Genomic DNA, 14,328 nt, shown 5'->3' with positions numbered 1-14,328 from the left:
TACACAGGGATTTTTTTTCCCAAATGGGAAAACTCATAGTTTGTAGTTGAAATAAATCTTTTGTGACATGAATTCTGTAACTTTTCTGAAACGTCCTATTTTCTGACACTTGTGGTTGATTTCATGTGTAATGGTCACACAATTTTACTACCGTGTTGCAAATTATTATGAATATAGGATTTGTATTTTAAATACATTTGACTTTTAGTTTTTCTGGCAATATTTTTACATGTTGATGGCATCAAGCGGAATCCTCAGTCATTAACATTCCATCATCGAAGACAGCAACTAATATGTAAAATTAACAGACCCATTTAGAGATTTACCAATATAACAGATTTGCTAAAAAATAAAAAGAAAAAAAGAAAAAGTTTTGATCTTTGATGTCAATGGACTATATGCCACGGAGGAGGCGGGACTACCGAATTCCGGGTTTTCACCCATCAACTTTGTTTCCGTTTCCGGTTTGCGACGTGTGTGCCGCGTCCCGTTGCTTGCGCTTCCGCCTTTTGTGCCCCTCGGTTGCGCGTTCCCGTTGATGAGTGCGAGGCTGCGAGTGTGTAGTGTCTGTCTCAGTGTCCGAAGCATTTCAGATAGCCGAGACGCCCTACCGCCGATGAGCGAGAGCGCACGGTTGAGGGGCGCAGGGGTGGGAGTGTGAGTGTTGGAACGCGGCCAGCAGTGGCCGTAAACGGTGCTGATGTGTAAAACCCGAAAAGTCGGAAGTCTGTGGCATCTACCCTATTTTAGTCAGATTTGGTAATTACTTTAACTCTTTGACTGCCAAAAACGTTAAATAACGTTTAGTAAAATCCTATGGAGGAGTGCCAAAGACGTTAAAAGACGTTTGTTTCAAAACAGAGGTGAAACTAACCATTTTCTATTGTTGATTACTGAAAAACGGAATAAGGTAGAAACAAACTTTTTTTTTCTCATGAAAGATGAGAGTCCAATCTTTCATTTGGTAGTATGTGTGTTTCCATAGTCCAAACACATAATTTTCTATGGACCTTGAAAGATCAGTCAAAATGCTTAAAATCGGCTGGCACCCACGGCATCCGTTTTCTGAAAACGTCTGGCAGTCAAAGAGTTAAGGTTGGGTATGCCCAATTACAGGAAGCTCGATTGTTCCACATTATTAAGAACATCACAGTTTTTATGCATAATAATGTAAAAGATGTATCTTTCTGCTGATAAAAGTGTAGAATAGTACTTTGCCTTGTGAAAGGAATAGAAATGCTAGAGAGTTCAAGAAAATGACCATATACTTAGGTATACTTAGTCACTTGTTTGTGACTCAGAAAGCAAAGATGTTTGTTCCAATAAAAGGAATATGGAAAAAGGAATGTTTCTGTGAAGCATCATATTATTATTAAGAGAGAAGTTGTAAAGGAACCAATGATGAGCAAGCAGCTCAATGCAGTATCCCCTAAAGGCTGTATTTTGGCCACCCCTAATCAATCTCACTGGGAGAAAAATACAGTATATTGAATTGGTGTTAGCAATCATCCCTGGATTATATTGTGCAGGGTTACTTTATTGCTAAAAATATCTGTCCCAAGCAATGCTACACTAGTTCCAATGCCAGCCCCTTGTCCTGTGTCATTTTACATTGCCAAATAATTATGTCATTACAGTGCTGAAAATGGACTTCCAGTTAAATTTAGAACATCCTGGCCTCAATATAGTAATTTTATGGCTCCGCTTCCCACACAACGTGCCGTATGTGCATTACACGCACACCTAATTACATGCGCGCTGGCTCTGCGGTGTCCCCAAACTGCTTAAATTTCCTGCCTGCTGACGTCAAGAGGAGCTGTTTGTTTTGTTTTTTTTTTCAGTTGAAAATATGCCTACACACACGCAATGTAAACAAAGAGTTGCCCTACATCCTACATTTGGTGGCAAAAAAAAAAGCCTTATAAAAATAAAACCTTGTCTCCTGTCTGCATTTTTCCTGGTAAGCAGAAGAGGATGACATCATCTTCATTTCTTCTCAGTGCGCCGTCAGGGCAGCCACTCAAGGGCGAGTTCTGCTTTTGGAGGGTCTGGAGAAGGCCGAAAGGAATGTTCTGCCCGTCCTCAACAACCTGCTGGAGAACAGAGAGATGCAGCTGGAGGACGGACGCTTCCTCATGGCAGCCGAGCGCTATGACAAGCTGCTGCAGGTCAGAACACAAATGCGAAGTACAGTACACTTGAAAAACTGTTCTTGTTATTGTATATTTTACATTATTATTGTACAGATTTTTTTTTAAATCACAAAATCACTCACAAAATACATCTTAATGAAAGAGATTTTCTTTATACATATTTTTATGATGATTAACAAAGGATTATTTTATTCCTGCAATATGAAGTTATACAAACAATTTGACATCTAATAATGTGGTGAAATTTCAACCTTATTTTTAGATTTTACATAGGTGATTTATGATCCGACGAAACGCTCATTGATCCGATCACAACTTAACTGAAGTGACTTATTTACTGCATGTATACTGTTTACAGGGTATCGACAAAAGTATTTTGCCCATGTCTTTTCCATATCCCAAGGGAGGAAAGGGTGAAAAAAGGTGTGGTTTGAATGTTTTGCCCAACATGGAGTGGTGTCTCCATGTGAAAATAGTAATACAGTACTATTAACCTGCTGGGTTGACGTGGGATTCAATTGCACTGTTTGAGCTGTTGATGCCTCTGATAACAACCATGAAGATGGATTCTAAAACTTCAACAATACTACACTCTAAAGACACTATGGGTCACTATGGGTCAAAAAAAGGACCGATCCTCTACTTGGGTCTATTTGTCCCAACTTTGATTCAAGAAATTGGTCTTTTAGTGTAAAACAACTCATAAATATTGGTCAGATCCTTTACTTGGGTCAAAAAAATTGGGTCATTTTGTATAAAACAACCCAGAAATTATGGATCAAATCATTTTTGATCCATAATTGGGTTACTTTTGACCCAACTGTTTTTAGAGTGTACGTTTCATTTGAGGCACCATATTTGCAGTATTGTATCAGAAAGGAATGGGTATCGATTAGCAGAATCATGCAAGGAAGGATCATATGAGGAGCACAGAGACACAGCAGCAAATTAAAGTTACCAACTTGCATATTGACATATAGTGCCGAAATCTCAGTGGTGGCCACAGATAAATGTGGGAAAGAATGCGGTTATAAGGTCTTATTTCACGATAGTCATTATGGTCGATCGCAAAATTAACAAGTTATAACAACGCAATGCAAAATATTGCCGATCTGATATAGCCGATCAGATTGGTGTAAAGTATTTTTATTTTAGCAATACTATATGTAGTTCTTTTGTACTAATACAAATTACATTTTTATTTACTTTTAAATGCCAACATTGGCTGATTTCTTATTACAACCTTGTTTACAGTTCTTGATTTCTAAACATTTAAAGGAATATCAGGGCACACAAAAAAGAAAAAGTCAAAGAAGAAATGGTCCTATCTGGCATCATGTTGTTCACTATACACATGCTTGAAATTATTATGCAAATTATGGTTTTCTCAGATTTGTATCTTCCGTACAATGCTAACTTATTTTTTCCAATATTAAAAAACTTTTTTTGTTAAAATAAATGCACTGTTCCAAATAACTATGCACAGCAGTGTTTCAAGACATTTTATAGGTTGTAAAGAACTGAAAATAGTGATTAGTTGAATTTGCAGCATTAGGAGGTTGTATTTGTTGAAATCAAAAGTTATTTCTATCTAAACAATTTTAACTGGTAAAATTACATTTCGTCATCTTATTTGAAAGCGGCTTTGAAAACAGTTATTGACTGAAAATTATGTTGAGTCCCATTTACAGAGACTATTTATTAAAAAAAAATCTGAAAAAAACAATTTGCATAATAATTTGTAATGCTGTTAATGAATTTGTTTGTTCATAGTTTTCTTGAAATTTTAAGCCAAATTCAGACTTAAGCAGTTTTAATGAGTTCATTGTAATACAGTACTTCTTCTTTCTCAAAAGTACAGACACAATACTACAACATCGCAGGTGCGATCTTCACTTTCGAGGAAATAATTGCCATAATCATAAAAAAATGTTTCTTTTCCAACCTGTAGGAGCACACAAAGGAGGAGCTTGACAGCTGGAAGATCGTCCGCGTTAGTGAGGACTTTCGGGTCATCGCCCTCGGTCTACCTGTGCCCAAATACAAAGGCAACCCACTGGATCCCCCCCTCCGCTCTCGCTTCCAGGCCAGAGACATCTATTACCTCCCGTTTAAGGTACATTTTTGCACTGTTATCTGAGACCAAAAGAAACGATACCGTTTTTTAAAAAGTTCATTTATCTTAAGGACCAGTTGGAGTTGTTGTACGCAGCAGGACCGAACATAGCGGCAGAGAGGTAAGCACCTAAAATATAAACATCTTTAAAGAGCTTTAAAGTCCTGTTTTATTTAAAGCCACATTTCATCTTTTGCTGTCAAAAGAACATTATGTAATTTAAGAGAAGATGAGCTACATGAGCGGCCTGCAACCACACTGAGTGGCCCCTTGATAAAATTTCAAAAACGCTGAAAAAAAATGGGAAAACTTTTTTATTTAAAAAAAAAAAAAATTGTAACAAACTCCCAAAAGTTCTTGAAAAACGCTGATATGATGAACATTCAGTATTCTTAAAATATACAGTGAATATGAAAATAGTATTTTTTCTTATTTTGTTTTCTTAGTTAATCAATAATAGTTTGACAAAACAAAAGCCATGCAATCGCAGCGATCACTGTATGTACATATCAATGCTCTAAATAAGCCATTTCGCATTGCGAGGCAAAAGTAGCATTTCGTGCCTCATTAAAACACATTGAATTAAAAAAAAAACTGATAATCAACTGCGCAGACTTCCCAAAAAGCTTCGCTGGGTTGCTTCGCTCATGTCACCCACCATGTTTAGTCAGAGGTTAAGGCTCCTTACGCTGCACCAGCTAGCTAACAAAGAGCTTCACGTGACTACGGCTAAACACATTGCGGAATCACTCCGAAGTGAGTAATAATTTCTTCTGGGGCGGCTAATAATCTATATTTTAGTAGGGATGTAACGCAATCCAAACATCACGATACGATATTGTCACAGTATGACGCTCACGATACGATAATAATCACAATATTGTGTGGAGGTTGGTGATATTAAAAAAAAAAAGTCACGATACTGTAAAAAAATGTGCTCATACTAAAAAAAAAAGCATAGTATTGTGCTTTTGTACATAACACAATGCATATAAACCACCTACAATCTCTAATAACCCTTAAGCCTCGTTTCCACCGATGGTATCTACTCTACTCATCTGCATTAGGCTTGTCTCCACCAATAAATCTACCCAGCTCTGCTCTACTCTGCTCTACTCTGCTCTGCTCTACTCTGCTCTACTCTACTCTACTCTACTCTACTCTACTCGCTTTTTCTGGTACCTGCTCCTTTGCTGTTATAAAAAAAAGTAGCCCAGTTCCAAAACGTGATGTAATTATTCAATGATTGGTGCGAGACATGTCGTCATCAATGTGCAGCTGCGCAAACCACCACCCCGGGAAAACAGCTGCCATTAACGACGAACGGGGACAACAATGGCTTCCAAACAGAATAATGCTTGGACTTTTGTGGAGGTGCAAACCTTTGTAACTTTATTGAATGCAGTCTTCTTGTCGCTGCAATATTCATTCAATGCCTTCTGGCTGAAATAAACAGGCACAAACAAAGCACCGGGTACAAAAAAACATCTGCACTCTCCATTGTTTTTGCCTGTGTGTGCACGCTAGCTGCGGTCGCTTTAGCATGACATCACTGGTGAGGTGAGGAGGGGCTCCCATGTGGTGGCCGTGGCAGTGGAGACGCACTGCTTTTGGGTGTAGAGCCAAGTAGAGCAGAGCAGAGCAGAGTAGAGTAGGGTAGATGGATACAGTTAGTGGAAACAAGGCTTTAATATTGAAGCGCTTACTTGCTAATACGCTTACATTGAGTTCCTCCACATATTGACTCGCTTCACAAGCATATTGCGTTCTTCTTCATCTGACGATTAGCGTGGATTTTAAACATAGAAGGGCCAAAACATCCCTACTGAAAATTTTACTGCACTAAAAAACTAGCCACCAGAGGGTGCTAGAACTACACAAATGGAAATCAACCTGACTTTTTTAACAGACGTGTTACTTTTAATATCGTGACATGACGACAACGATATTGTATAGTTTTAATATCGCGATATCACGATATTGCCGTTATCGTTACATCCCTACATTTTAGTAGTATCGTTCTGACGAAGGGGGAAGCCATGCTAATTGCTAAGCTAACCCATATTGACACGACTAACGATTTTAACACCGGAATTAAGTTATTGCATGATTGAGTACTCATCATAGACTCCATCCAACAAGCAAAATAGCAGGCAAAATAAAAAAAGTGTCTGGACTGTGTAGAGAAAACCTACTCCCTAAACAAACAGGGGCGTAGCCAGATATTTTACAATGGGGTGGCCAGGGTAACACATCTCACTGGCCATAGCTCGTGTAAGCGTGCACGTGTAGGCATGCAGGGTGCGTAAACGTAGGCATGTAGGGCTGAACAGCACTCATGCAGTTTGTTTCTGTGTCAGGGTGTCGCAGCTTCTGTCACTTGCTACCACACTGTGCTCCCAGGAATCAGCCAACCTAGGCCTTCCTGACTTTCCTGTGGATAACCTTCTTAATGGCCTTAATGTATTGGTAAATACCCCATTTAAACCTGTGCTATCCCCCTCTCTGAGAAAAGGGCTCTGTATTAAGAGTAGATTGCCTAATGAATATCTGTCTTGTATTGGCCTAGAATGTTTTTCCCATGATGTCCTCGCAGCAGCTGGTCCAGAGACTTTACCCCTACCATAGCATGTTGGGCAAGGACGGTTGCAACGCTGTGGAAACTGTGCTCAGTGTAAGAAAGATATGGGTCTCTGTTCCCTCTCTGATTTATACCTTTCTGTCAATGGCCTATTTATGTATCGAATATTGTATGCATCTCATTTTTTGCAATTGGTAATTTGTCAGATGAATGAGTCATGCAGACTTTTTGGCTTTTACACAGAAATTTGAGCTGCTGGATGGCCGTAGCAAGACATCGAGCAGCAGTGTTATCAGTGTGTCCAGAACAGCAGGCACGGAAGACAATGCAGACGTCACCTTGCGTGTCGCAGATAAAGATGTTACAATTCAGGTAGATAAGTTTAAAAAAGAAACTATTTTACACTTTTTTAATGGGTTTTTACAATGGATGGATGGACTTATCAATGCAATGCCCTTGCATGTAGGAAAGGAGAGCCTCCATCGACAATACACTTACACATGCATTTTATGTTTACACATTTTTGTGTGTGCTTAAATATAGTTGCTTTGTGTTTAAAAATGTTTAAAAATGTGTTTTGATCAGTGTTCAAAGCGTGCTTCTGATTTAAAACATTTTTTGATACAGACACTATTATATAATACAGACACTAACTAAATTCTGCCTTTACAAATGCTCATTTAAATTTTTCCCTAAAGCGGTTTTTAACAATTGTGTTTGTAATGTAGAACTTTGCTGCATCATGATGACATGGGTTTTCTAATATTTTGATTATTTTTAATCAGCTCAATGGTTAGAATAAATAACAGAAACAGGTGATTAAAATTAAACTAAAAGATAAGATCATTTAAAAAAATATTTTTATTATATTTAATATTTTTATAATATATTTGCCTTACAGCTGAGAAATAGTCGTAGTGTTGGAAATAAAACAAAAAATAACTCAAGAAATATTAAAATATGTTAGCAAATAGTGCATGGCACAAATGTGGAAAAAAAATACTGTAATTTCCAAAATTTTAACCTACTTAATACTTCTCTGAACGCTTCATTTTTGTCATTGTAAAGGCCTACATTTTTTTAGACCTACTTAATTGTAGCCGTCATTATGTTATGAGGTTGTTTTTTTGCGTTTTTATCTAATTTTGTGTTCAGTATAGTATGTTTTTTTTTTTCGTTTTAAACATCTCTACCAGTTGCCAGTCATTTTAAACCATGGGGTTTTGACCTTTGCTACTGAATCGTATAAAGTAGATGTTTTTTGTTCATATTGATCTCGTGCTGCTGTCGAAAATTACAATAAAGCAATATTTTGTATTTTTTTGTGTACATATTCAATGAACATTCAGGTCCCTGCAGGCACCAAGGAGCCACGGGCGCCCAACAGTAGCCTTACTTTCATCAGCACCCCTAGCCACTCTCAGCTGATTGCTGACATGATGCAGTCGCACATGGTGAAGGACATGTGTCTCATAGGAACCAAGGTAGTATACACATACTGTTTACAATTTTTTTTTTTATTATTGTGAACAAAAGCCTCAATGTGCTCTTGTGTGTTTTTAAGGGTTGTGGCAAGTCAGTGATTGCTCGAGAGTTTGCTGAGATGCTGGGCTATAGCATAGAGCCTGTTATGCTCTACCAGGTAAATAAATAGCCTCAACTGGAGGGATATATATATATATATATATATATATATATATATATATATATATATATAGATAGATAGATAGAAATCAATCTTTCAGTCACATTGTTCTTTATACAGTATGCTTAAAAGAAATCTCCCTCAAAGCCATTTTCACCTCACATTTAATCAGTTTTTTTTAAAATAGATATATTGTCATTGTGCCTGTGACAGGATATGACAGCCAGGGACCTCTTACAGCAGAGGTTCACGCTCCCCAATGGCGACACGGCATGGCGTCCGTCGCCGCTGGTCACTGCTGCCATGGAGGGCAAGCTGCTGCTGTTGGATGGTATACACAGGGTCAACCTGGGAACACTGGCTGTCCTTTCAAGGTAAGCCCAAAATTTATCACACATTTCAGTATTGTTGTAGAGAAGCAAAAGCTCATCCGCATTGTGTGCTGCAGGTTACTTCACGACAGAGAGTTGGATCTTTATGATGGCACCAGGCTGCTCAGGTGGGACAGATATCAGGCACTAAAGGAGGAACAGAACATAACCGACGAGCAACTCAAAGAAAGGTATATATATCTACAAATGTGTCTGCATAGTTCTTTTCAGCAGGGAATTATGATGTCAGAAAAAAAGTGTGTGCTCCCGCATAAATCCTCGTTATTAAATGGTATTAAAATCGAATAAATATGTTTGATTATGTAATTTTCAATTAAATTTGACATATATAGGAACTTAAACAACAAAAATCAATCAATTTTGCAATATGACTACTACATACACAAAAGTGAAATCATGCAAACATTAGGGATGTTTGATATCACTTTTTTCAGACTGACACCAGTATGAGTACTCTACAGCTGAGTAGTCACTGATACCAATACCAAAAACCGATACCACTGATAAATAAAATCCCCCCCAAACACATTGAGAGATCATTTTAAAGGAAGACCTATATATCCCAATACAGATTTTTTTCTTAGAATTGCATCAAATTAAAGGCAATTTTCTATATTAAAAAAAAATAATAAATTCTGATTCTTCATTCATGATCGTAAAACGGCCACAATAGGGTGGTCAGCCACCGTTGCGAGTACCTATAACGTAAAATAAGGCTGGTATCGGTACTCGCCCATCCCTAGCAAATATTATTTCGAGCCACATTTTGAGACAATAATATTCACAATTCAATCATCCGCTGCGGTGTGTGCTCCTTTGAGGCGCAAGCGAGTGTGAGTACAGGGAACAGTAGCTTTAGGTATGAAAGAAGTGTAGCTGTGACATACTTGACTGACCTAAATCCTTTTTTTCCTCTGATCCTAAGATCATGCAATATTAGGAAAGTGTTATTCCTGTAATTAATTAATTTAAAATAATAAGTTAAAGTCTAATAAATAGTAAATGCCATGGTATGCAGAAAAACGTAAACATAATACAGAAAACTGCTTATAGAAACATGAAAGAATATTAATCAAATCACATACACTAACCAAACTCTCCTCATGTACGGAGTAATGCATGACCAAGACAACTTATTTTTGGGCTATTGTAAAAGTAGTCTTGTGCATTTGTGATAGGAAAAGCAGAGGTGAATGTTTTATTTTGAAGAGCCAGAAGTGTTCTTGCTTTGTAAAAAACGTGTCTTGTATATAGTGTTTCTCCAATGCTTGAAAAGTGCACACAGTAACAACAGAAAGTTGTTTTAAACAACTGGCCTGGAACATCTGGACCCCGCTGGCCACAGAATTTATGCACATTTTTAGATGCATGCTGGGATGCTGTGTGGGTGTCACTATGGGGTTACAGTCATGCTCCTCTCTGTCCTCTTGAATCAAAAGCTTCCGCAGCCAACTGTCAAAAGCCATGATTTTCTTCATGACATAGATTGACTGTGACAGACACACACACATACACAAACACATTCGCATTTACACACACACCTGCACACACACGCTCTCTATCTCAACACAGCAGCCAGTGTGTCATTGGTATCTGTCTTTTCAGGTCAATCTTTGCTGTCCACCCGTCGTTCCGAGTGCTCGCGCTGGCTGAGCCTCCACTTGTGGGTGCCGGTGCAAGCACCAGTGGCAGCAGCAGCAAAGGTCAACAGTGGTTGGGTCCCGAATTGCTCACCATGTTCCTGTACCACACTGTCAGCCCGATGGCCCGAGCCGAGGAGGTCAACCTCCTGCAAGGACTGGTGAGATACTGTTAGTGATAAGCATTCGACCTCTGGCAAGAACTATTTTGATTTTGACTTATTTTAGAAATAACTATTTTTTTTCCTTTTTACATGTAACGCTAAGTTCTGTCGCTCCTGACTAGCAGCAGTTATCAAAAAGAAGCCCATTGAGAACATGTAGTGTTTATTCGTCCCTGGTTAAAAAGTTAGGTTTTTAGACATTTTCCAGGCTTATTGTCCTGTATTCAAGCAAGGACGCTTTTGATCTCTGTAGCAGTCTTAAGTTTTAACCTTCTCACATTTCCTGTCATCTTTCTAGTAATCCAAATTATTTAAAAATATTTCCTCAAACTTTCGGGAATCAGTACCTGGTTTAACCTAGAACTATATTGATATTTAAGATATCTGATACAAGAAAACCAAGATAACATAAGGTAACATTAAGTAGAAACATGCTAATTTCCAGCACCATATATAATGTAGCAAATTTCTAGTTTTTTAAATATTGGTAATTCAATCCAAATTGCTTGCGGTAGCTCAGGTCAGATCTGTGTGTGTTTACTTGAACTGCTGTTTTTCCCACGGTTAATTTTCTAAAAAGAAGCAAAGGACCCTTGTGGATTTGAATGGTATTCTTTGGCTCAATTTGTGGTATGCAACACAAGGAAAATATAGAGCAGAGTCTAAGTTACGTTTGTCGTCAAATAATAATAGATAATAAAAAAAAAGAAATTACAGTACATGTTGCAGTCGCAGAGGTCATATATGCACACTTAAAGGAATGGAAAAATATATAAAGGAGGTCTTTTAAAGCATTCTTATAGTCAAGTTTTCTAAAATTGTGTTCTTGTGCTGTACATTTTTAATAAACTACTTTTCAATTCTTTACTTTGCTTTAAATATCTTAAATTCTTCTATATGTTTGTCTTACATGTTCTTTACATGTCTTAAATAATTTTGCTTGTAAATGCCTAAATGTTATATTTCTAATTATGTAAAGGACATTGAGCTACAAATATTTCCTTTCCTTGCTTTGCCATGCCTTGATGTTGCTCATCATTATCATTGTTAGTGATTAATTTTGAGTGCTATGTAAATCGGGATGCTTAAGGTATTGTATATTTTTCCATCTTGGTCTCAATAAATAGTCAAGTTCATTCCTATAGCCCTTAATCTCAAAATAATCCAAAATTGACAAATATTAGGAACATACCGAGATCTAAACCCACCCAACTGGGCAAGGGAAGAAAAAAAACACAAAAAACTAATATGGTAAAAAAAAGAAAATAGACTGATTAACGCTCTTATACACTTTATCTAAATACACTTGCGATTGTTTTCATTTCACTTTGCAGTCTCCTAATGTTCCTAAGGAGGCTGCCGAACAGCTACTGAACCTCACGCACACTCTGCGACAGACAAATGACCCCACGGTAAGTGTGTCTGTGTGCACATGTGTGCCAATGTGATTTGCGTCATTTATTTGCATTTGTCACCAGGCACAGTCTCTGGCCTCCTCCCTCTCCACCAGACAGCTGCTACGGATCTGTCGCCGGCTCTCTCGCTACCCCGAGGAGAGCATCGCCCACGCTGTCAACAAGGCTTGCCTCTCGAGGTGTGCTCAGGTTGCATGCACCCTCACATTTTATGCACTTTAGCTCCTGTAGTTAAAAAAAGGCCTGTATATCCAAATGATGCCCCTCACCACTGCACTACTGTGTGTTTTTAGGTTTCTTCCCAGTTTGGCCCGCGGCTCACTTCAGAAAAGCCTTGCCAACTGCTCCATACAAGAGACTCCAGACGCTGAACACACACGTGACTTTAGTTGTAAGTCCCACTCACATACACGGCTTACACCTTCCTTTCCATGTTGAAGTTATTTCAATTTCCTTGTCTTTATTTTGATATGGTGGGTGACTGGTTAGCACATCTGCCTCACAAATCTGAGGCCATGGGTTCAAATCCAGGCTCCGACCTTCCTTTTTGAAGTTGCATGTTCTTGTTCTGCTTGTGTGTGTTTTCTCCAGGTACTCCGGTTTCTTCCCATATTGTAAAATATGCTTGGTAGGTTAATTGAAGACTCAAAATTGTCCGTAGTAGGGATCGGCGAGTACTGGTACCAGCCTATTTGAAAAGTATTGGTACTCGGGACGGTGACCGACCAGTACTTTATGATTAGGAAGAAGAAATTATAAATATAACGATACTGTATATAGAAAGGTGCCATTAATTGCAATCAATTTTAATTAAGGAAAAAAAAAGAATATCTAGGTTGCTCTTTAAATTTATCTGCATTTTTTGGGGGGGAATTTTATCCATCACAAATACTCATGGTATCGGTACTTGGTATCAGTGACTACTCAAGTGTGGAGTACTCATACTGATATAAGTCTTGAAATAAAAGTGGTATTGAACATCCCTAGTCCGTAGGCATGAATGCAACCGTGAATCATTTATCTAAAAAAGCAAATTCACATGGTGGGACATTGTGTAAAACATAAATAAAAACAGAATACAGTCGATTCTTGTTATTCACAAGGGGATAGAGATCAGGTCAGCCAACCAATACCGAAAATATACATATAATTAATTGACGCCCATTGTATACTTCATGCTCATATCTATGGTTCAACTGTCCAGCCCTGTATATTAAAAAAAAAAAAGTCTGAGGTGTGTTCCATTTTCAACGCACACCCACAGTCACCAGCTGTCACCCAGCATCAAACTAATTGAGCTGTTGAAATGTCATTGATTGATTGCTCTGTTTTTTCTTCAGGTATGGTCAAAGATGGAGTGCTGACTATTGGCGCGGTTTCTGCTCCTGTCTACAAACCCAATGAGAAAATGAAGGTTCCAGATGTGCTTTTCTATGATAATCCCCAGGTAATTCCTCATTCACCACCCCAGTGCTGACAGATAATCATTGCCATTGATTGATTGATTCCAATCTTGAAGGACTGAAGTCAAGAAGAAGCAAGCTTTATTGATGTGTCCTGTGGCCCAGATTCCCCTCTTAGAAATGCTTGTTCTCGCTCGCTGTTATCGTTCCGCATTATTTTGTGCCATATTGAGAATGGAATTGAGAGTGATGTTGTTGACGTGTAAAAGCCAGGAGTGATGTCCTACTTTTTTTTTTAATGACCTGCTTTCTTCCTGTCTTCAGGACTGAAGCACAAAAATAACTGAAGCAAATTCTTGTAAGGATTTCTAATGTCCTATTTTTTTTTATTTAATTGTCTATGTGATGTGTTTCTCTGCAGCACATGATGGTGATGGAGGATATGTTAAAAGACTTTCTATTAGGAGAGCACCTCCTGTTGGTTGGCAACCAGGTAAGCTTTGTCACTGATGAAGAAAATTACTTTTTGTGAGGATGGATTGGTGGAGTTTGGAGTCACTTGTATGGAGTTTGTCCCATTCTAAACTTTACTTTGTGTACAGAAAAATGGGTTCCTACCTGTTGTTGATGTGTATTTACATCTATTAGGCCTACATTACGTAACTAATTCAAACCCAAAAACGTGTAAATACATTTGTTTTGTTTTTTTAAATGTTTTTTTATGCAAGAGCATACAGAAGGCTTTGATGCAGCATCTGACATGAAGAAGTGGCTTAAAGCAATGGTACTTATTACAAAAAACGACCAGCAGGTGGCAGC

At 38.1% G+C, this 14,328-nt stretch overlaps 1 protein-coding gene across 1 annotated transcript in view; it reads left to right on the top strand.

Annotated features, from left to right (window-relative positions):
- vwa8 (von Willebrand factor A domain containing 8) overlaps positions 1–14,328 on the top strand; it is a 66,411-nt gene that overhangs the window by 10,424 nt on the left and 41,659 nt on the right. The window contains exons 5-20 of the mRNA XM_077580476.1: positions 2,001–2,168; positions 4,105–4,269; positions 4,341–4,390; positions 6,630–6,738; positions 6,839–6,943; positions 7,094–7,222; positions 8,200–8,334; positions 8,415–8,492; positions 8,709–8,869; positions 8,944–9,057; positions 10,493–10,688; positions 12,026–12,103; positions 12,170–12,285; positions 12,400–12,497; positions 13,447–13,553; positions 13,931–14,002. Coding sequence (XP_077436602.1) covers positions 2,001–2,168; positions 4,105–4,269; positions 4,341–4,390; positions 6,630–6,738; positions 6,839–6,943; positions 7,094–7,222; positions 8,200–8,334; positions 8,415–8,492; positions 8,709–8,869; positions 8,944–9,057; positions 10,493–10,688; positions 12,026–12,103; positions 12,170–12,285; positions 12,400–12,497; positions 13,447–13,553; positions 13,931–14,002 — 1,881 coding nt within the window. The remainder of the gene's footprint in view (positions 1–2,000; positions 2,169–4,104; positions 4,270–4,340; positions 4,391–6,629; positions 6,739–6,838; positions 6,944–7,093; positions 7,223–8,199; positions 8,335–8,414; positions 8,493–8,708; positions 8,870–8,943; positions 9,058–10,492; positions 10,689–12,025; positions 12,104–12,169; positions 12,286–12,399; positions 12,498–13,446; positions 13,554–13,930; positions 14,003–14,328) is intronic.

The sequence above is a fragment of the Vanacampus margaritifer genome, chromosome 11 (genome assembly GCF_051991255.1).
Source record: "Vanacampus margaritifer isolate UIUO_Vmar chromosome 11, RoL_Vmar_1.0, whole genome shotgun sequence".
Taxonomy (NCBI): Eukaryota; Metazoa; Chordata; class Actinopteri; order Syngnathiformes; family Syngnathidae; genus Vanacampus; species Vanacampus margaritifer.
Note: the sequence above shows the minus strand (reverse complement) of the source record. Positions and strands in the feature narration are given on the sequence as shown.